Source organism: Diceros bicornis, chromosome 7, assembly GCF_020826845.1.
Source record: "Diceros bicornis minor isolate mBicDic1 chromosome 7, mDicBic1.mat.cur, whole genome shotgun sequence".
NCBI classification, from domain to species: domain Eukaryota; kingdom Metazoa; phylum Chordata; class Mammalia; order Perissodactyla; family Rhinocerotidae; genus Diceros; species Diceros bicornis.
Genome location: NC_080746.1, coordinates 19,820,192 through 19,842,870, shown reverse-complemented (window position 1 = coordinate 19,842,870; position 22,679 = coordinate 19,820,192). Strand labels below are relative to the sequence as shown.

General features: G+C 42.3%; 1 protein-coding gene across 8 annotated transcripts in view; it reads right to left on the bottom strand.

Annotated features, from left to right (window-relative positions):
- Positions 1–22,679, bottom strand: part of SIK3 (SIK family kinase 3) — a 229,515-nt gene that overhangs the window by 15,726 nt on the left and 191,110 nt on the right. For 4 of the 8 annotated variants that reach the window (XM_058545157.1, XM_058545149.1, XM_058545152.1 and 1 more), the window contains exons 7-18: positions 15,744–15,862; positions 14,844–14,954; positions 14,461–14,604; positions 13,943–14,020; positions 13,723–13,832; positions 11,894–12,047; positions 11,479–11,634; positions 7,981–8,051; positions 5,587–5,730; positions 1,689–1,839; positions 819–944; positions 459–544 (exon numbers count right to left, since the gene is read on the bottom strand). In XM_058545157.1, the coding sequence (XP_058401140.1) occupies positions 459–544; positions 819–944; positions 1,689–1,839; positions 5,587–5,730; positions 7,981–8,051; positions 11,479–11,634; positions 11,894–12,047; positions 13,723–13,832; positions 13,943–14,020; positions 14,461–14,604; positions 14,844–14,954; positions 15,744–15,862 (1,450 nt within the window). The remainder of the gene's footprint in view (positions 1–458; positions 545–818; positions 945–1,688; positions 1,840–5,586; positions 5,731–7,980; positions 8,052–11,478; positions 11,635–11,893; positions 12,048–13,722; positions 13,833–13,942; positions 14,021–14,460; positions 14,605–14,843; positions 14,955–15,743; positions 15,863–22,679) is intronic. The other 4 variants (XM_058545150.1, XM_058545155.1, XM_058545151.1 and 1 more) reach the window with 2 other exon arrangements.

Genomic DNA, 22,679 nt, shown 5'->3' with positions numbered 1-22,679 from the left:
CTTAAAAAACAACAAAACCAGATAAATAATTTTCTTGAGGTGACAATATAACCTTGAAGTTAGTTTCAGCCATACGATACACACAAGCAGAAACTACTTTTTTAGTTTTGATAAGCCTCCAGGCTAGAAAAAAATACAAAAAGCACCCACCACAGCCTACTTAAAACCTCTCCACATCTTATTTTACCAGAAAGACAAAGAGACAGGTCATTGTGGGCCTGTGTCTGAGCTCCTGTATTAAACGTCAGATTACTTTGTTCATGGGGCTAAGAAAATGAAGCAGCACAGGAAGTCAGGATTTTAGGAAGGTTGCTGAAATTTAGATTGGTTTCTCTGCTTTTCAAATAGGTTCTTCCAAGACAAATGCTAAAGTCAGTCAGTATCTCCCATATGAGTCAGGCCAAGGACACCAAGCTCTAGAGACAATGGCTTAGGCATGAAACAAAATGACTCATTACCTCTGGAGTTGGTGGGTGAGGAGGGCTGGCTGATTTTCACATGCAGCCTGAAGAGGTGGAGAAGGCTGAGGGGGGCAGATAGAATCCTAAAACATATGGGGGAAAGGAGAAAAATAATTGTGAGCTGGAAGATTAATCAGGGCTATTCTCAGGAAGAGAAGAAACAGAAAGAACTATCTGTGACTGAGATTCATGCTTTTGTTGTGCATCAAAAGGTGTGATGACCTTTACTCAAACATATCCACCATAAGCATAACTCAACTCCACTTTGCCCTGCGTGATCTCCTCCAAAATTTACAGGCAAATCAGCCTGAGAGCAAACTCCAAACAAGTTGGAGAAAGCAAAGAGGGAAGGCCTACTTGAATTTGTTGCTGGAGAATTTGATGGTGCTGCTCCTGCTGGTACAACATATGCTGCTGCTGGGTCTTCTCCAGGGTTCTTTCATCAATCTGCCCCCCGTACATCTTCTGCAGCTGCTCACACTCCTGAAGGGAAAGCAGTTCATACAGATGGGATGTAGCCAGGCCCACCCCATACAGCGATGTCAGCAGATGCAGATCTGCGCCAAGGTCTCATGGGCAGAAAGAGCCACAAGAGAAGAACAGTGTCCTTGATGAGCAACTAACCTATTTATATAGTATTTGTATACTAAATACATTCAAACTCTGTTCTGAATGAACGAATGGAAAACACCAAAGAGGCTTGTGTACAAGTGTCTGATGTGAAATCTGTGTACAAAAGAGCACGTGCCACTCGAAATTTGGTCACCAGGAAGGCAGAGAGGAAACTGGCCCTTTATAGAAGCCTGGAGGTACACTTCCTTCCTCTGGGAGCACCATTCCACACCAACTGGAGTATATGCCAGGTGGTAACCATGCAGAGCAGGCTCCAACAAGACCCATAAATCATGAGAGGAATACCAGGGTTGCTTAGAAGTACCTTCCCTGGTGCTTCCCACTGAAAGCCAAGCCCAGAAATTCCTCTCCAATGAACTACAGAGACAGGAGGAAAATTTAGTCCCTTCATGGGGTAAGCAAATTTGATTCTGGGGAAAGCTGTACATAACAAGAAGTCAGGAAAGTGCATTGGAAAGCTACATGGTTTTGAACCTATAAAACTGCAGTGCTGTTGACATGAAGGGGGTAGAAAGTTTAACACCCCAGTCCTCCTGCAATACTGGTCTCTGTTACCCATGCTTCTCCAGAGATGCCTGCCATCTCTTCCATTACCTGCTGCAACTGTTTGATGCTGCTGTTGTTGCCCATTTTTTCCAGGTGAGCTTTGAAGGCCTGGATGCTTGCAGCCCCATCTGAGAACCGGCGCACAGGGGAGAAACGCTCCGTAGGGAGGTGCAGGGTGTTGGAGTCCTTGTAGGTAGAGCTGAATACATGGGAAGAGAAGGTTAGGGGCTTGGACTCAAGGTTTTTGACCAAATCACCTAGGGATTGCTGTTCCAGGTGAACAAAGGTGGCTGGCTGCACGTGTGGCCCTGCGTACTATGCCATTTCCGAGCCACCTCCAGAGGCCAGTCGTTTCCCTAGCCTGCTTCCCTTTAGAGGGCTCCAGGTGCACATCTTCCATTGCCACTTACCTTTAGTTGGCTTAATTTCCAAGCCTGGTGAGGTCCTGGGATCAAACACATCCAGTTCTTACAAATACACTAGGTCAGCGAGAAGAACTTCTCAATATCTCCCAGGCCAAGCTGTACCGGAACTCTTGCTTTTATAATCATGTCTCTATCTAGTGCCTTTAGAAACCTAAAATTCACTGTTTGACCCAAAGTTTTGCCTGAGCAGCAATCTCCATATGGCCAGAGGGAAACCAGTCAGTTTTGTGGTCAAAAGTCTGGCTTGGAACTCATAGGTTCTGTGCTAGAAAACGGAGGGTGGAGGTTAAAGTGGGGGAGAATGGATATTTCTGATCCTGAGATGGAGACAGCACGTTCTTAAGGAATGTGGGCCTCAAGATCCTGCAAGTACCTGGTCAATGCAAATAAGGTTACCTAGTAGGAAAATTAACTTCTCAGAGCAGCAGCCCTCCCAACCTCCTAATGAAAGAAGCGTCATGTGATCACCTTCAAAACCCCCACAGTGAAGTCAGAACTTAGCCAGTATCTTACAAAAAGAAAGAACAAGCTATTGATAAAAAATGCCTAAGCATCAGCGTTAGAAGCTAACACCTGTACTTGTTACCTAACCAGAAAGAGATGTTTATGGGTTGAGGTAAGCAGATAAAAGACTGCCAAGGCAGCATTCCAGCAGCTGATGGAAAGGATCAGGGTTTCATGTTCAGGGCAGAGATGACATCACACTGAACTATGGGTGAAATGCCAGTTACTCATTCTGGACTGAAGCAGAACCAAGGCTAAGGAAGCGGGTTAACAAGCAAGTTCAAATACAATGCAGACAGAAAGGGACTAGAAGGGTCTGATGACTGTGCAGAGGGGTCAAAAGAGTGCTGGCAGTAGGTAAAAGCCCTCTGCCCTCTTTTTTCTAACGATGACTTCTGTTTCAGACTCTACCTGAAGCGTGACACAGCAGTGAGCTAATGAAATGAGCACGAACGTCTATTTGCTTCAGTAACACAAAAGACAAATGATTTCGGCAGACACACTCCAGAAACAGTGATCATGAAAGCTGCTTTCAGGAGCATTTCCTCAATCCTTCTTAGTTCTGTTTCTACTTCAGGTGTTTGGAGTTAAACCAAGCAAATACTATTTTCTCCTAAAATTTGATTCTTACACTTTCAATATTTTCTGATAACAGACACATTTCTGATTCACTCAGAAAGCTGTGTTCTTCGAGTAGTTAATACAGTCACTGCACAAAACCCATTCTCTTCCATCAGAGCAATATTCCCAGGTTCAGGTATTTCACGACTTTTCCAGAAGCTCAGGTTGTGAAGAGACTGATACCCAGGTCAATCCAGCACAGTAACTTCAGAGGAACAGTTCTGATGTAGTTGCTCATTTTGGAAGCACTGACAGTATCAGTTGTGTTTTATTTTTATTGGCAATGATGTTCAAACTCAAGACAGCCTCACGTTAGGCTGATATTCCCACTACACTCTTCAAACAGGGACTTGGCTCCCCACCTAGATCAAATCCATCTTGTGTTAGTTTTTTAAAAATTACGCTTTAAAAATTTAATTTTAAATTACACACTTCCACAACTGAAAAGGTTGATCAGATCTCTCTTCTGTCTCCATGTTGGACTTCTTCTATTATACCCCAGAAGAAGATACATGTGCTGTTCTTGTGTCATTTCCTCCAGAAAATGAAAAGAATTCAATAATCTATCCAGGCCACCCATTTTCTGTGTTTTACGGCCTTGGAAGGTTTCTCTTTCCCTCTGCAGACTACCTTTAGTCTCTTGTGTTGCCCTATTTTTATGGTAACCCCATCAAGACATGCTGAGTTTGCATAAATGCCTCACCTTACACAATCTGCCACTCATAAAGCATTCATTCCAATTCAAACTGGCTTGACCACAGGAAACCCTTGAAACACTCTACCAAGAGTGTTCACATGCAAACAGACAGCAGACAGATTTCCAGCCTTGACAATGACTGTAGGCAGGGTGGAAACCACACAAACGGAGCTCTGGGCCAATATGGCATTCCTTTAGAAACAAATGTAAACAGGATATAGGATCTGTGATAAAGGCTGACTGTGGAGATGGGCCGACCTTCATATTTCCCTGATAAGAATACCTCCTGAGGAACACTCAGAATTATACAAGGATACCCAAAGGACTTAAATGAAACAAGAGACCCTGACAAGGGCTGAAAAATTAAGTCTCAGGCTGTGGAGGAGGGGAAGATAGAAACAAGGAGAAAGAAAGTAATAAAGCGTCTATTAGGTAATAGTGTAGAGCTCAGAGTATTGAGAAATCACAGAAAATTTATGGAGTGGAAAAGGCAGCTCTCCAATAATCACTCAAAGTACCCTCTGATGTAGTACTCTAACAATGTAGGTCTTGAGAGATTTTCCTTAGAAAAATTCTGTCTTCCTGTGCCACCAGAGTTTTATTTGAGAATCATCATTCCTGCTACTCCTAAGAGACTTTTTTACTAAGTTACTCATGGTTGTTTATAAAAGCTTATCTTCCTTCTTTCAGAGTTCCAACGTGGCACTAATTATGTCTCAGTCTGCTCAGAGTTCACCTGTCTCTGCTAATTACATCAATGCCCAATGGCTAACTGGCCACAACAAAAACATCGTGTCAAGCTTGCCAGTGTGAGCTGGTTGCAAGATTTAAAAACAACACATTTATAAACTTAATTTCCTTAGAATCTGACTGCTTTTCAACCTTCCCAAGTAAGACTGATTTTCATTGTCCTCCCACAAAGATTGAAATAAAATAAGCTCTAGCAATTGGTGGTGGCTTTGAAAGTGTGGCCCATGAGCTTGGGGACAGCTTCAGAATAGACACAGCTAAGCTTTTCAGTCATCAAGGTATTCACAGAAGATAATCATCTTCTTCATCTAGCAAAGTGTCATTCCCTTCTGCTTCCAGGCTTACTTGGATTCAATTTTGTGAAGTTTTCTTGGCCAGGAAGGTTAAACTTGTTGTTATTTCTTCAAGAGAATGAATTATAAATGTAGCAAAGATCTAGCAAAAGATTTTGCCATCAGAATATTGCAAGAATGACTTCTCAAGCACAACATTCAAGAGGATGCAATATCTCTGTTCTACCATTCAGAAAGGGATGTTTCTTCCTCAATATCCAAGCTCATTGTTCAGTGGTAATACCATAAGAAATTCTCATTCTTTTGAAGGCGGTGGGTTATTAAAGGTCAAGTCTATTGGTATAGCTACAAATCCTCCTATTTCTAGTTGGCCTTCTGAGAGCTTCACCTCCTTCCAGTTTTCAAGTTCAATTTCACCTATGAGTTAACATCTAGAATCATGAGAATAAACTGCAGACAATAAACATGTCTACCAGGTAATGGCAAAGAAGAACTTCATATTGCCCTGTGCACTGCTTAGTGCAAGGAGCTGAGAAGATGTAAGTTCAGGATGCTATTTAAAGCCTCGATGCTGGCCACCATCACTGTAAGACTAGTCAGAAGGGTGTCTGTCCGGTGAGCCTCAAGGAGCTCACATAGCTCATGTGGCTACTCACCGATGCTGATCAGGTACCAGGTGAGGGGGCCAGACCCGGGAACGGAAAGGCTGCTGTCCTAGCTGCCGTTGTAGGTCCGGTGGGATCTCAGCTGTAGGGTTGGTCATGGCCAGTGTATGTCTTTTGGACCTATTTGCCAAGTACCTGCAACAAGCAGGAGCACATTTCATAGTAAAAAAGACAGACAGGAATATTCCTCAGCAAGAAGCATTAGAAGTTAATCCAAAGCACTCAGAATGAAATAGTGCCAGAGCTCAAAAAGGGCTCGAGGGCAAACAGATCCCTAACTAGATGAAAGTGAAACATGTCCAACCGGCCAACAAAAGTTGGCTAATCATTGAAGTGGCTGAATTTTGGACCTAAGAGTGGCCATTGAAAAGAAGAGAGAAAGCAGATGTAGCTCACAAAGAGGATCAATTTTCCTTACTTCACTCCATTTGACAGAAGAATTTATTTTCTACTTATTAATTTTATTCCTCTTTTCCCTCCAAATTTCCAAAAATATAAGTCAGAGGAAATGAGCCCTAAGGATTATTCCTAGAGATGAGCCAAAGGAGATATTCAGAAGGGTTCCACATATGTCTCTTGATCCCACTGGCCTCCAGGTTTTGAGACTGTCCCCAGTACAAGTCACAGAAAACAGATCCTTCCATTCAGGGATAGTGAGTTCCAAAACCACCCCTTCCCTCATGCCTCACGATTTTAACTTAATCATCAGAGAAGAAAAACTGATGTTGTTCCCAGGGAACCAACATTCTCTAGAGGATGAAGAAATGAAACCACATGAAATGTTGAGAATTGTTTTTAGGAGGAAAAAAGGCAAGGCAAGAAAATAGAAGTTTCAAAAGCTGAAGAGTTGACAAGCTGATGGCTTTTATTCTGAAGATCTTTCAGATCCACTACTTAGTCAATACCACTAATAAGGTATCGGTCCCCCTTCGTCTGGCTGATGATTTCCTCCACCACTGCTGCTCTTCTGGGGTATGCATAAAAGAAGCATTATTCCTTTTCACTACATCAAAACTGACGGGAATTTTACCCTTTAAATGTTGGTCTAAAGAAGAAAGAAGCTGGAGCTGGAGGAAGTAAAGTCCAAGATAAAGAAGATAAAATGAAATATTGCTAATAAGGTAATTATGGTAGGAAGGCAGTAAGTTTCCTAATTTCTCTCTCCTTCATGATACCAGCAGGGCCCATGTACAATTTTATATACCTTTTTATCAACAAACTATAGAAACAACAGCATCAAGAGAATAAAGAGTTACTATAATTTTTCTTCTATTGGCTAAGCTGTAGAAGGAGCTGGCCCACCTGCCAACACCCGTTCTCCACTGGCCTTTCCAATGGGCCCAGCTTCTTTTTGAACAGCAGCTCTCGCACAGAGCTACTGGGGGAGGAAGACAGTACTGGCCAGCAACCATCAGGTTCTTAAAAAGTGGTCTTATTTCATTCTTAACTACTTTGCCCACTTAAGCTAAAAACAGTTAACAGACTGTAGAGTAATTAGTGGTATGTAAACTTGCCAAAGAGTAAGCCATTAGTGGTTTAATATCCATTTGATAAAGACACCCAAAGTTTCCCCAAGAGCCCATGAAAACCATTTTATTTCAACTTCCCTCAAGGAAAAAACATATAATCTTGAAGAACACCTGTATTTCTGGGAAAATACATGCTGGATTCTGGTCAAACCCCCCTCCCCGGAAAATAAGAAAGACATCTCCCACAAGAAGGCATGCATGGAGCTGAGGACCATGGTTAATAGAACTGAGGTAAAACGGACAGTACAGCATGCCTGATGGTCACTGCCGTTTTCTGTGAATTAGGCATCTGTCAACAGGTTTCTGCAAACAATGGATATTTGCATCTGTCCCTGGCCCGAATTCCATATTCTTTTTTCAATATCTCTTTGTTGGTACAAGGGGATGGAAGAAGCACACAGCAAACAGTACAAGAGGTATTCATTCTCCTGGAAAGGAAGAGTCCATGCCAGAGGTCCATGGCCAGACTAGCCAGGATCACTGTCATCCCAAATCTCCAATTCCTTTTCAGTAAACAGTTCTTGGCAGGTAGGAGCAGGCTTTGTGCCTTGTGAATACTATCAGAGTTGCAATATGAAGGCAGGGGGCAAGGAAGGAAGGAGGGAGGAGAGAAAAAGTTCTTATGGTTATTGCTGTCACTTAGGGGACTTCCAATGGCGCTTACAGAAATGAAATTTTCTGGGTAGTCTTCTGTTACTTCCATGTGGGGAGGAACATGCCATCTGGCTTGAGCAAAGAGACCACACAAATGTTGAAGCTGCACTGTACCACCTCCTTGGGCAGAGGTGATTTTTCGTTGGTTGCAGGGGGAGCCTGCCCAAGGACGTTCTGCAAGCACTGCCAGATGCCACATTACCTCTGCACAGCTTCCTGATCTGGCTCCCCATCCGAGCTCTCCTCGTCCACAGGGGTAACTGCTGGCACTGCCTGAAGAGAGACAGGAAGGAAAGACTCAAGGTACTGCTTCTTCTGTAATATCTCTTATTCTAGAAACCGGACTTGGGGCAGGCCTTTCTGTTAATTTTCTTACTTACAAAACTTTTCTAGGACCCCTGGGTTATTGAGAGCTACCATATATCTTTCTACTTTTCCATTTTTACCCTGCTCAGGTGATTTTAACTTGGATTTCTTCCTCTGCTTCATCTTCATTCATTCATTTATTCATTCAACAAATAGCTGAATACCTACTATGCTCCAGGATAAAAATGGGAATTAACAAACACAGTTCCTGCCCTCATTTTACAGTCTAGTAGTAAATAGAGACAAGTAAACAGACAATTACAAAATAGCAAGTCCTCTAATGGGTCGCTTGGGAATTGAGGAAGGCATCCTGGAGGAGGTGACACCTAACCTGAGACCTGCAGGATGAATAGGAGCTAGCCAAGCAAAGAGGGAAAGAGGTGCCAAGCTCTGAGGTTTCTAGGCTGAGAGAAAAGAGACGGCTTGCAGGTGTTTGAGGACCTGAAAATATAACAGAAGCTTGTTTACCGGGAATGTCTAGGAACTGACCTGTTGTTTCATATTAATATTATTTTCAGAGTTTAGATGTCTTTAACTCCAGAAAAGCAAAACAGTTCTTTCTTTCTTTCTTTCTTTTTCTTTTGCTGAGGAAGATTAGCCCTGAGCTAACATCTGTGCCAATCTTCCTCTATTTTGTATGTGGTCACCGCCACAGCATAGCTTGACGAGTGGTGTAGGTCTAAGCCCAGGATCTGAACCTATGAACCCGGGCTGCTGAAGTGGAGTGCACGGAACTTTAACCATTCAGCCACAGGGCTGGCCCCCAAAATGGTTTTTTAAAAGTACATTTTAGTACATAACATATAATTGTGTAATTGCAATTCAATGCTTTAAAACAGTCGTTACCCACCAAAACATATAAGTGAAATAAGACCACCACAATGCATGCATTACTGTGACTCTTGCCATCTGCATACGGAATGGAATGCTGTGCGTCCTTGATAGCTACTCAAAGCCTGGTGGCTCATATTATCAGCATGTCTCAGGCACTAGAGCAAAAAATCATACTTGAATTATTATAAAAGAGCATTTTTTTAATGGACGATAATTATAAAACAAAAACAAAAAAAACTTTTGGAATAATTCCATTGTTTGAATGCTTCTAGGGTTTCCAGATCCCTTACTACAGTTCTACAAGGCTGGAGTGAACAGGGTTAGGCAGGAAGTGGCTGTAGATGAGGCAGGAGAAAAATACTGTGGCCAATTATAAATGGCCTTGAATACCACATTAAGAAGTTTATTTTGAGGAAGGGCAGTGGTGAATCACTAAAGGATTTTTAGCAGAGATGTGAGTTATAAGATTTATATTTTAGAAAGCTGGCTTGCTTTAGTCGCAGTGTGAAAAGGGCTGGTGACAGGCATTAGGAGACAGGACTGGAAGCAAGGAAGCCAGTTAGCAGGCCATTGTATTCATCTAGGCAAAGGATGACAGTGGCTTGAGCTAAGGAAAGGGCAGCGGAGACGGACAGAAGGAAGATATTTACTTCACAGGCAATGGATAACTGATTTGATATGGAAATAGGGAGAGAAAAGAGTTAATACTCCTAGCTTGTGTACCAGGACAATGACAGTACCATTCACTGCTACCCAAGAGGAGAAACAGGTTTCACAGAGTCAGGATAAATTCATTCTGGGACATGTTGAATCAAAACTGCGAGTACTTTTAGGATAACCAACTAAATTTGTGCAGTAGGCAGTCGTACATACAGAAATATAGAACTCAAAGAGCATTCCGGGCTGCGGAATCACCCGGTAACTGAAATTATGGGAATGGACAAGATCATCCAGAAAGAGTAGGTAAAATGAGATAGAAATAGGGCCTAAGATAAAACTCCAGGTTTCACCAACTTCAAGGAACAGGCAGAAAGGGAACCTGAAAAGGAAAGGCAGGAGGACAACAAGGAGAATGTAGTATCACAGAAGCCAAAAGAAGACAGTATTTCAAGGAGAAAAACAGTCAACAGTGACTAATACAGTTGGGAGGTCCAAAAAGATAAAGATTAAAAATGTCCACTGGATTTATCAACAAGAGCTTGTTGGTGACCTTGGCAAAAGCAGTTACAGTGCACAGAGTAAGTCACTCCACCTCCCATAACGCTGTTCCTGATCTTTCACAACCTGCATTGATCCTGCCCGTCTGTGAATGCCTCTGCCACCTACTAGTCCATGGTATTCACTCTGGCACTTAATCACATATGGTCTTTTACTATTACTCCAATACTTCACATACATTGATCTTGTCTTCCCATATTATAAGCTCAGTGAGGCCAAGAACTATGGCTATAATTCTTTCCTTTTTCCCAACAGCAGTGTTACTAAAAGTGTGGCCCATGGACCTGTGCCAGTCCACAAATTGTTTTGTTACCAATTCATGATAAGGTAAGTACAGAAATAGAGAGTAAGCTTTTAGAAACTTTTATAGCGATTTAACAGAGAAATTTTGTCTGTTGAATTGAATAAAACATTTAGCCATGTGTTTTGTATGTTTTAAAATTTTCATTTCTCTAATAATTAACTTTTATTGTATTTTACAAAAGTATTAATTGATGATAGATTGAAAGGGAAAAAAGGGTCCTCAACTAGAGATACGTTGAGAAGCACTGCCCTAAAACACCTGGTAAGGGCTATGGATATCATTAGTACCCAATCTTATGGTACTATGAGATTGAATGAATAAATGAATGCATGAATGAATGAATTTACCTATGACAGGAAAATAACCAGAAATAAACAGAACCCAGGGGAGGAAAAGAATCTTTGAATGTGACTGTCATATAAAAAAGATGGGATTGAGAGAGACCAACTGACTAGGTTAGAGCTTGTGAAACCCAAATAATCAAGTGATCCAGGTTATACCAAAAATGTGAGGTAGTGTTAATCAAAGAAGTAAGGGTTGGTGAGAAGGCAATTTCGGAAACCAGTCTAAAAAGCAATTAATTCCAGAGACAGCTGTTAGATTCCACTGCCCTCTGGCAGGGAAACGTTATCTGTGAGAAGGCTATGAGTTAGGCAACTGCCACCCTGCCTCAAAGCTGGCAGGACTACAGCTGTACTTAACTAGGGGGTCTATGAGGGGCCCACTGAGAATGAGGCTCTCTCCAGGAGCAGGCTTCAGTGTAGAAATTATTTGGTTAAGTAAAGAAGTCAGCTAAATATTAAGACCAGAAAATTCTACAAGCCTGAAGAAAATGGGACTACACTAAGCATCATAAGTTTGAAGAAAGAGGAAAATTCAGACGTTTAGGTTGCAGACTCTGGGTTTCCAACCATAGGCCCACAACCTCTTGATCAAAAGCCTCTGAAAAAGTAAGTTGGGATCTGTGCTGCTACTCACTGGTGTCATGGTGACAAGTGGGGAGGGTCCCCGTGGGCGCTTCAGCAGCTGCTGGGCATGTAGTTGGATGTTGGCTCCTCCATCTGATGCCCTCCGGCCAAGGGGGCCCATTCCATTCAGCAGCTGTAGGGTGGGCGGCTGTAACAGGGACTGCTCCTGTCAGGAGTAGGGCAGGAAGGACAGATTGGTGGGGTGGGGGGAAAAGGAGGAGAGAAAACAGCAGTTCTCTAATCTACCGAAATTAAGGGATCCTCTGATCCTGATATAGACTAGTGAAATCTTCCCTCTCACCTGAGCTGCAATGCAAGAGAAATCATTCTGCTCTATCAGAACACCCTTAAATCCTGGGGCAGGTCCCTCAAAGGAAGCTCAAATGCATTTCTCCTGGGGCAAGCCCTCTCCCGTATCCAGGTACCTTGTACTCAAGCTGCCCAGTCGGTTGCAAATTTTGCATGGGCAACAGGTTGTGCATGAAGTTCATGTTAGGGGCCACCTGCAGGAATGGAGCCTGCGGGTTGACTCCAGGAAAGCCAGGTAGGAGCTTCTGCAGATCTTCCATAACTTCCGTGCTAAAAGGAAACAGGATGACAGAGAAGTTTGGTTAATAATCTTACTCAAAAGTGCTTAATTGGCAAAACTGATGAAACTGATAAGTTCAGTACAATTTATTTTATTTTTTTACTTTCCTCCTAAATGTGTATTTCTCTCTAAGATCCCAAAGCAAGTGGAAGCCGAGTGTGTGGAATTTGGCTTTCTGCTATTTTACTATTTGGGACTGGGGACCGCTGTTCTTCATTGACCACTCATTTAAAACCAACAGCTCTGAGCCAAGAGGAAACACTGGCTCCAGTCCTGTTCAGGTTTTCAAAGCCTGGAGGTGAACAGCAAGTTTTGGAGGACACAAGCCATCCACTAAAACAATGGTTGCCCGAAGTAGCAACTGATTCTCCAGGGAAAGAATGCAATTACTTCTGTCGGTGCTGATAGGACAGATAAGGAGTGGACGTGCAGGGCTGTCCTGCTCCAACAGTAGGGTTTATAGCATACTTTAAAATAAGAGATCTTTCCACTAACAGAGCAACACAGGACTCCACCCCTTTGCAGCTGACACGAGCCAGAATGTTCCCCTATTGCCTGTTTGATTGTGGGCCGAGAATGAGAAACAGAAAGCCAGCAAATCAGCAGGCCCAGGAGTCTTTTTTGGAAATCTCTCAGAGAAAAGAGGTATTTATAAGAAAACCGGCTTTGCCCTTAGTTGACTTTCAAGAGAACTCTTGCCGCAACCTTCTCTTCCGTACTCAGTAAAAGAAATATCCGGAAAAGCGCTAAGGCTATTTTTAATGTCAAGAGTCTTCAGGGGCCGGCCCCATGGCTTAGTGGTTAAATGCGCGCGCTCCGCTACTGGCGGCCCGGGTTCGGATCCCGGGCGCGCACCAACACACCGCTTCTCCAGCCATGCTGAGGCCGCGTCCCACATACAGCAACTAGAAGGATGTGCAACTATGATGTACAACTATCTACTGGGGCTTTGGGGAAAAAAAAAAAGGAGGATTGGCAATAGATGTTACATCAGAGCTGGTCTTCCTCAGCAAAAAGAGGAGGATTAGCACGGATGTTAGCTCAGGGCTGATCTTCTTCACAAAAAAAAAACAGTCTTCAAATGTAGAACAAAAACGGAGAGAGCTGGCCTTCAGGACATTTCTCCAGTGTGAGAGCATCAGGGAACATACTGAAGGACTGTTTTGGGGAAACACTTTGGGAAACTGGTACTTATTCAGTGTGTTTTCGGATTCTTGTTCACTTAATTTAATTTTTAACATATATAAATTACATTATATAATTTGTCCTCACTTTCTAGATGAATTTTGCATTAGAACATACGGCAAACAACATCTTTAAAAGTTGTCAAATGCAGATAAACTTTAAGGGGTACTTTTATGTAACTTAGATCAGAAGACCTCAGTCTTTGTGGGCAAAGATGCTACCATGCTCTTCGCCCAAGTATTGTGATTAATTGGCTGATGGTGGCTATCAGCCCACCATCCATTAGGGAAAGCTCTGTAATTCTTAAATCAAGTCTGATCTACCAGGGACCCTGAACTGGGTTAAAAACATGTCTTGGCCGCTGGATTAGATCTCATCTAGGGGATACAATGAAGTAGGAAAAATTGCCATGGAATGAACTCAAAGTCAGGTGGGAGTTCTTCGCCCTGGTGTTATCAGGGCTGTTGGCCAGATACTCACCGTGGGTCAGCCACACCCACTGTGTGCCTCCTCATTGACAAATATCGGACCAACGCTTCAGGGGAAGGCTCTTCACCCTCATCACTGTCCAAGTTCACTGTTCCATCCGGCTGAGGTGGAGGGAAACACAATCCAATCAGAAACAAGAAGTAAGGAAAGGAAGCAAGGATACGGGAAAGAAAGTGGTTTCAGCTGACAACTATCAGAGGTTGCTACTTGCCTCCACAATTTGGTTCTCTGGGTTGATCAGCTGCACCTGGGGAACACTGATGTTCATAGTGGTACCAGCCTGCTCCGCCTGGAAAGTAGTACATACGTATATACACACACCTTAAAAAACTAGATGGAAATAACGATAGTCTTTCAAACTATTCTTGATCACTAAAGTCTATGTTACTCCTTCTGACTCTGGTTCCTCTGCCCTCAGAAGCTACAAGGAAGCATACTTTAGAGAGGACAGTTTCTTTCAATGATTTGCTGTTTCTTAAAAAAAAAAAAAGCAACTATAGTCATCCATTCCGAATACAGAAATACCCTTCCACCCTCTCTGTCAAAGAAAGGTTCAGATCTTTGCTTGACCTCTGACAAAGGAAGAGATAACAGATGGGAGGGGACAGAAGTAAGGAAGGACAGGAAACTCTCTTGACTTAGTGTTAGTAAGCAATGGCTAACAATTCCCACCCACCCCCAGCCCCCGGTATCACTGTCCTGAATCAGGTCACAAGAGTTATCGCCCACCTGGATATTGACCGGTGTTTGAAAGGCCATGGTTCGGGGCATGCTAGGAGGTGCTCCGACACGCAGGGTTTTATGTCTCTTATGTCGATCACACAGCAGGCTATAGATTGCACTATAGTGATCATAGGCATCTGATCTTAATGACTACCAAGAGAGAAAACAGTAAAAAACCCTGGTGAAATGGTATGTCAATGACAAAACCCTTTCAATAGTAACATTAGAAGACCAAAGCACCTTCTTTCCAAAGCCCAGAGAGGGGCAGAGGAAGAAGAACAGGAGGAAAACAGAAAGATCCAAGTTCTCAGGAAGGAGAAAAAATGGAGAAAGCAGGACAGAGGGAGTATGGCTACACCTCACTTTGTTCTTGACTCCTTGAGAGATACCTGTAGTGTCCGCTCTTTGTCCAGTCCCATGTCCTCCATGGCTAAGAGGACATCCTCATTCAGGGGGTCCATCTGTCTTTCTTCCTTTAGTTGTTGGCATTCAGCTATTAACTGTAACATAAAAAAGGCAAGCTATCAAACCCCCAATTAACCATGTCTACATGGCATATCATATATAATGAACAAGCTGGTCCATGCCCCCTAGCTTGGGATCTTTTTGGCCTCAGATAAAGCCTAAGCAAGACAGTCCTGGGTACTCAGCTATCAGCAGACAAGATCCCCATTTTCCCTGAGCTCCTTGGGGGTACCTGGGATGGCCATAACAGCTTTTTTTTTTTTTAATTTTATTTATTTATTTATTTATTCCCCCAAAGCCCCAGTAGATAGTTGTACGTCACAGCTGCACATCCTTCTAGTTGCTGTATGTGGGACGCGGCCTCAGCATGGCCGGAGAAGCGTTGCCTCGGTGCGCGGCCGGGATCCGAACCTGGGCCACCAGCAGCGGAGCGCGCGCACTTAACTGCTAAGCCACGGGGCCGGCCCGGCCATAACAGTTTAAATAAAGGTGTGCTACAGGAGCCATTGAACTGAGCACACTAAGACAAGAGGAAGGAGACTTCCCCGTGGTGGGTGAGCTGCAGAACTGTGGGCTGTACTTTCTCAAAAGCCAAGAAGGCACTATGATTTGTGGCCAAGTGGTAGGAAACTGGTATCCCTATACTTCAACAACTCAGCTGGCTTAAAATTCCTTCTTTCTCGCTTCACTGGCTGCTTTAGTATCACACAACAGTTTGTTCCCAGTGCCCGCCTTTTCAGGTTCTGGCCTGATTACGATCTCGCGCAAAAGAGATTGCAGTAGCTCTGAGAGGAGTTCCCTGAGGCAAGTGGTGCCCAGCTCACCCTGTCAAAGTTGGGATCGGTGTCCCCTAGCTTCATCCACTTGTGCTTGCAGATCTGCTCCATTGAGAGGCGCTTATTCGGGTCTAACACCAGCATGTGGCGGATCAAGTGCTCACATTCTGCAACAGACAAAGAGCCTGCCTTCAGTCTCCATGAGGGAGGAACCAGTGAGGGTGAGGAACTGGAGGCAAAGCGAGCAGGTAGATTTTCAAGCTCTTTGCTTCTAATTTGTCTCTCTTGTTCCTTGATTCGTACCCGTATCATTGCTTACTCCAGAAGGGACTGGGCAAAGGCAGAAAGAGGTGGAGAAAAGAGAAATTCAAATCTGGTAGTTGGGTTAATACCTTCATTAAAAGTCTGACCAGAAAAGGTCTAGGGATAAGCCAAGGATTTCATTTATTTATATTATGTACGGCCCCATTTAACACAATTAATGAAAACCTGAACGTCCTTTGAAGAGATTCGCTATCTTACCAGGTCCTCAAAATATTCAGTTCTATCCTCCTATATGTATTACTATGTGCATACTAACACTTTTGGCTTAAGTGTCCAAAAGCTCTCTTCAAAAGTAGAATTTAGGGGCCGGCCTGGTGGCATAGTGGTTAAGTTCGCATACTCTGCTTTGGTGGCCTGGGGCTCACGGGTTCAGATCCTGGGCATGGACCTATGCACCACTTACCAAAGCCATGCTGTGGTGGCATCCCATAGAAAGCAGAGGAAGATGGGCACGGATGTTAGCCCAGGGCCAATCTTCCTTAGCAAAAAAGAGGAGGATTGGCAACAGATGTTAGCTCAGGGCTAATCTTCCTCAAAAAAAAAAAAGTCAGAATTTAAATTTCTGATTGTCCAAGGTGTGGGGGAGAGAGGCACAGGGACAGGATGCCTCCCTACCACACACTGGGACTCTGCTAGCCTTATTTATCATTTTCTCAAAGTTGTTCAAACATTCACAGGTACATACAACTGGGCTCCGAGCTACAGAGATTCAGATCAATAGATATTTTTCTCTGGGAGCTCATACTATGTATTATATTGCATAAAGAACAATGAATTCACAATCAAGAAACCTATATTCTGATTTCGAAACCACCCTCTATTTCTAAGTTTTCTCATCTGTAAATTGGGGTATTGAGGATAATGTGAGAGTAGCACTTATGATGCAGGTGGTGATGACGATAATAACAGCAGTATTAATAGACACTCTTTAGAGCACTTTACAATTATCATTCTCTCACTTACCCCTCCCAGCAATCCTAGGAGCAAGGTACAATCATCAGTGCCATTTTAGAGATGGTAAAAATTGGGCACAGAGAAGTCAAGAAACTTGTCCAAGGTCACATGGTCTGTCTTCAAACCAGACAGTCTGACTCTTTGGCTGGTGCTCTTAACCACATGCTCTACTGCCTCTGTACTGCACAGAGCTGTGGGCAGGATCCAAACTCCTCAACCATTAATTCAATATCCTCATCCAAGCCACCACCAACTCTTGCTTAGATTACTACAAAAGTCACCTCACTGGTCTTTCTGCTACCACTCTTGCTCCTTTACAGTCTACTCTGCATAGAGAAGCAAAGGGGATATTTCCAAAATGTAAATCTGAGCATATCACTACTTTGCCTACAACTTTCCAATCTCTTCCTATAACCCACAGAATAAAGTCCAAAGTCCTGGGCCTATAGGCCAGTGCCTCCATCTCTGACCTCAACTCCTGCCACAGTCCCTTTGGCTCCCTGAGCTCCAGCCGCACTGGCATTCTTTCTAGCCTGTGCACCTGCTGAATACGCTCCCACTAATGGCCTTTATGCTTGCTGTTCCTTTAGCTGGAACGGCTGCTCCTCAGACCTTCACGTGGCTGGCATCTTGTTATTTGGGAAAGAGCTTAAATGCCACTTCTTCAGAAAGCTCTTTCCTGTAAATCAGTTTAAAGTAGGCCTCCAGTCACTCTCTATTTATATCACACTAATTTTCTTCACATTAATGACTTCTTTGTGAAATCTTGTTTATTTACTTGTTTATTGTCTAACTCCTCCACCACAACGTAAGGTCCATGTCTTTCTTACCGCTGTTTTCAGTACCAAACCTCCAAAACCAAAGATGGTTATTACACCTAATAGGAGCTGAATAAATAGCTACTGAATATGTGAATAAATATTTATTGAAACTCTAATCAAATGAAATTTTATTTGTGAAAATGCTTTTTGAACCTATAAAATTCGCTATAAGATACAGGTTTTAAGGTAGTCTGTTTCTATTTCATTACAGCTGTCCTGAGAATAAAACTGGCTAGTGATAACAACAATAACAATAAATTACTGCTAATTTTAAAAGACCTTTTATATATAAGCCACTGTGCTTACCAACTTCATTTCATTTAATCTTCAAAACAACCCTAAATTAGATACTATCATTAGCCCCATTTATAAAAGAAGAAGAAAGCTAATGTACTCAACACTGCACAGTAATGGCAGAGCTGGGACTTGAGAACTATCCTCTTGACGACCCTTTATACATCTTCACGTGGCTGTAAACTCTGATCTATTTTTCCAGAGTGAATTCAACTCTACAACCCCACAATTTCTGCACTATTTGGAAAACACCATTCTATATCACCATCTTGAAAGGAATATTAAGAGTACTTAAGACAAATTAGTCTTAATTTTTAATTTATTCTAACTTCCAGAGAAAATACAACAAAGTCCCTATATCAAAATGATTTTATAGTAGGCATCAATGTGTTCTTGCTTTATGATTAAAAGTATATTCAAATGCAGTGTGGATCCTAAAGCCTGTAGTTCCCACATCTCTATAAAATAGAGTAAATGCCATCTACAACATTAAGCTTTTAGTAAAATTATGTTCCCAAGGCTAGACCCCACAACTGTAGCATCTGTATGGATTGTAAATACTGACACACACCTTTATGGTCGGAACTTACTTGAGAGGAAAAAAATTTTCTTAATTTAGAAAGTTACTAAAACTGAAGACCCCCGTGTAGGGAGAAAGCCTGGGCCTGACTGGAAAGTTGTGAAATTGTTTAGACCTCTAGATGGCACTCTTCTGTTTTCTTTTGGCTTCCATAAAGCATTTAGTGCATAAAAGGTAACCACATTAGTCCTGAATCAGATGACCAAGGCAGAATGATGTTTGGTTACAGGCTTGCTTCACAACAGAATTTTCAAGGCAATTTCCTTAAAAACAAACAAAAAAATCAGCACCACCATAATACGTCCTGATTAAAAGATGTATTTAGTTCAATTTCAGGATCTTGAAACCTCTATTCAGTCATCCTTAACCATTATTTGGTTTCAGATGCTTTGAAAAATCTCCAGAAAAATGTGAACAAGAATTTATACACAAAAATGTGCACATAATTTTAGTCTGTTCAGTGAGCCCCCAAAGCACGTCACAGACTGGCAGGCTAAGAATCCACAGGTCCCAGGTTGAGAACTGGTTGCAGCGGCAACACCTAAAGGACACGAGCTTTCAGCGCGTGTCTCCCATGACATCCAGCACGCAGAGGAACAGACAGCCAACACTTCTCATGTGTTGCACAGATGGTAAAACACGACAAAATGCAGAAAGCCAGAGTATTATCATCAACTACACTTCCTAAGTGTCATATAGCTCATGAAATTAAATTCAAACTAGGTCAGAATGCACTATTCTACATGAAATATGGAAAGACAGTGAAAACAAAGGGAATAAACGCTCTCAAACCTAATAACACAATCAACCACAGGACAGTCAATTAAAACAAGTGGAAAGAAGATGGGGCCTCAGATCAAAGGGTACAAAACATCAACTTTTCCAGATGCCAAGAAGTACTCTATTTTAATGTCTAAAATGGCCCCATCACTTCTTCCTTCCCAAAAGGCAGACAGAGCTTTTGATACTGAATGAAACTGAAGCACTTTGGGCAATGCAGGAATCTGCTGCTCTGCTTGTGTGTGCCAGAGGAGCTGCTTCCCTTCAGAGGCTGCTTTCATCTGCTCCACGCAAGACGCCAAGCGGTCTCTGAAGTGAAAATCACTGTGGGCCCATGAAACTTGATATGCCAACAGAATGTTAACTAGAGGATGCGCAGCTAGGCCCTGCCCTGCAGCGCTGACAGGCATTTGGACGACTGTGGGGAGAGAGCTGCTGTATGAGCAAGGGTCCTAAAATGGGAATTCAGTTGAGACTGCCAGTCTAATTCTATCTAAGAAGGCCAGGTCTTTAACTTCTTTCTTCTTTTTTCACCTTCATAATAAACTGCCTTCTCTAAGAGGTTAAAAGTATTCAGCCTGAGGGGGAAAAAATAAAGAATGGGGAAGGGGAATGAAAAATCAACTTCAAAGTCAATAAAGATATTTAATAGAAGCTCTGTCTCCAGTTTCCAGGCTAGAAGAAGAAACAGAATAATGTAAGAAAGGATTTTCTGACTAAAACTTTGAAAACATGCCACCTGCAGACAGGTTAAAGGCAATGAAGCTGACCTATCTTGGAGAAGAGAAGGTGTAGGCAGGAAAGCTATGCTGGGTGTTCTTCAAATACGTGAAGAGTTTTTATAAAGAAGACAAAGTAAATTTATACTGTGCTGCTCCAGGGGCCTCAAATTGGAATAATTAGGAAGTAACAAGTTGTATTTAGGAAAAATCTTTCTAATTATTAGAGTTGTTCCAGATTACTGGATCAGGGTCCTAGGGATTTGAGGAGGGGCCCCTTAGGGAAGTAAGAGGCGGCAGTCAAGTGGGCAGGGCCATACCCGGAGCACAGTTAATTTTATCCATTTTATAGATTAGTGTTCTGGGTAAGATTTCACTTGAAGAGTTAAGTCCAGAGATAAGTGGATGAGATGAACTCTGGGTCCCCTCCAACTCTAAAAACCGTGTCACTGTGAAAAGGCAATGATTTGTCCTGTGAAATAGTGTGCTCATTGTCACTGGGAATCTTTAATCAGAGGCTGGCATTTGAGATGTCTCTCGAAGGGCTCCCAGCATTAGGTGTGAGGAAGACTGAGAGTCCTTTAAGGATGGAGATTGTGTCTCACAGAGCTGTGTATCCCCAGCACCTACAATAACACCCAAAATGTAACAGTCCCTCAATGATGCCAATTAAGAAACACTGGACTAGATGACTGCTACGATTCCATCTAACAACTTTAACAAACTGATTCTAAGAATCCACAACAGAACAGGCATTCTCCATGCTTCAAGCTAGAAAAACCAGACAACTATCATTTTACAGAACATGGAGAAGTGGCACTACTTGGGGGCAAAAGCCAAATCAGATGATTTCCAAGGCTTCTCCTTGTAGCTTTAGAGTTCTTTGTCTCACACAGAGGGTACTTACTCACTGATTTTTTTCTGAGGTTATACAGAATAATCTGTAAATCAGATTACCACTTGAAGAGACATCAGCACGTGGGTATAGCCACAGCATCAAAGTTATGATACAACAAACCAAAACAACTTTAGGCAGCTAAGTCTTCTCCATAAACCCTGTAGAGCTAACTGAAAGTATTAATAATGTATCTTTAGCATGTTAAGATAGTGAGGGTGAGAAAAAGACACACAGAAAGCAATAAAAAACAACACAGAGAAGGAGGGAATGAAAGATTAATAGAGCAATTCATTCAAAAATATCATTTAATAATAATAACTAATATTCATTGAGCACTTATACGCTAGGCAAAGTACTAAACCCTTTAAGTTAATTTAAGCATTTAATTCACTCACCAACCTATTGTATAGATAAAAAAATTAAAAATCAGAGAAGTTAAGAAACTTGACCAAATAATAAGAGGCAAAGCCAAGCATACAAATTCTGGTCAGTTTTACTCCAAAGCCAGAGTTCTTAACCCAAATAGTACCTAAAATAAATTAATTATTGATGTTTTAGATAGTAGCCAGCATATCTTTATAAAAAATCAAATCAATTTCATTCCCTCTTCTGACAGATCAAATGCCATGTAATCTTCACAAGTTCCAACATGAGAGTCACCTACAAGCCAAGTTAATAAAAAATGGGCTGGGTAAATTCACGGTCAGAAAGCTATGAACTACCTGGAAAACAATGTTAAGGAGGAATGGCAAATTGGATTAAGATGAATTGAGAAGGCAGAGACTTAATGGTGAGGATTAAATGGACTACAGAAGAGTGAACTTGGTTCATAGACTCTGGCTGTTGCATGGTGATGAAGACTGTGATGGAAGGCTAGAAACAACAGGCTTCCCCAACCAAGGAATCACAGCCAAGGAGAAAAGATAGACAGAAATTTAGGGAACTGGATCATCGGAATCTTCAGGCTGATCCTATGATGGGGGGAACGCCAACTGTCCCTTAAACCTTTCATGTGATGCCAAAGTGTGGAACATGGCAAAGCAATCCTTTTCAGCTCTGTGGGCAGAGGAGTGGTCTAAAAGAAATTGAGTCATGGATTCTTTCTGACCACATAAAACTGCTTTGAGCTGGTGGAAACAGAAGACATGTGTGTGCCAGAGGCATGGGAAGAATGCAAGGAAGAAGCAATTACCCAGGAAATTCACGTTTCTTACAGGTGCTTGCAGGAAGGGTATGGTCTGGTTTCTCATGTACTCTTTCCAGCTAACACAAGGTGTGTTCAAAGGTAATTCCAAAGCACTTAGCCCAAGAGTTCTTATTTTCAATAATTTTAACAAATGTCTTAATAATGGTTAATCCTCCAGAGCAATTCAAATTTCAAAGAGGGCTCCATATTTCTCAAATCTCAAAATCCAAGAAGGAAACAAAATTTAATACATTAATAAATTCCAACACCACTGGTTTCTGCAAATTATTATCAGATTATACTGGAATAGAAATAAAGTTCCTTATAACTAAATCCCGATCCCATGACACATTTTCAGCAGTTGAACGCAGAGGCCAAAGGAAGATGGCTTGGAACACTTTGGAAGATAAAGATGGAACTGAGAAGAA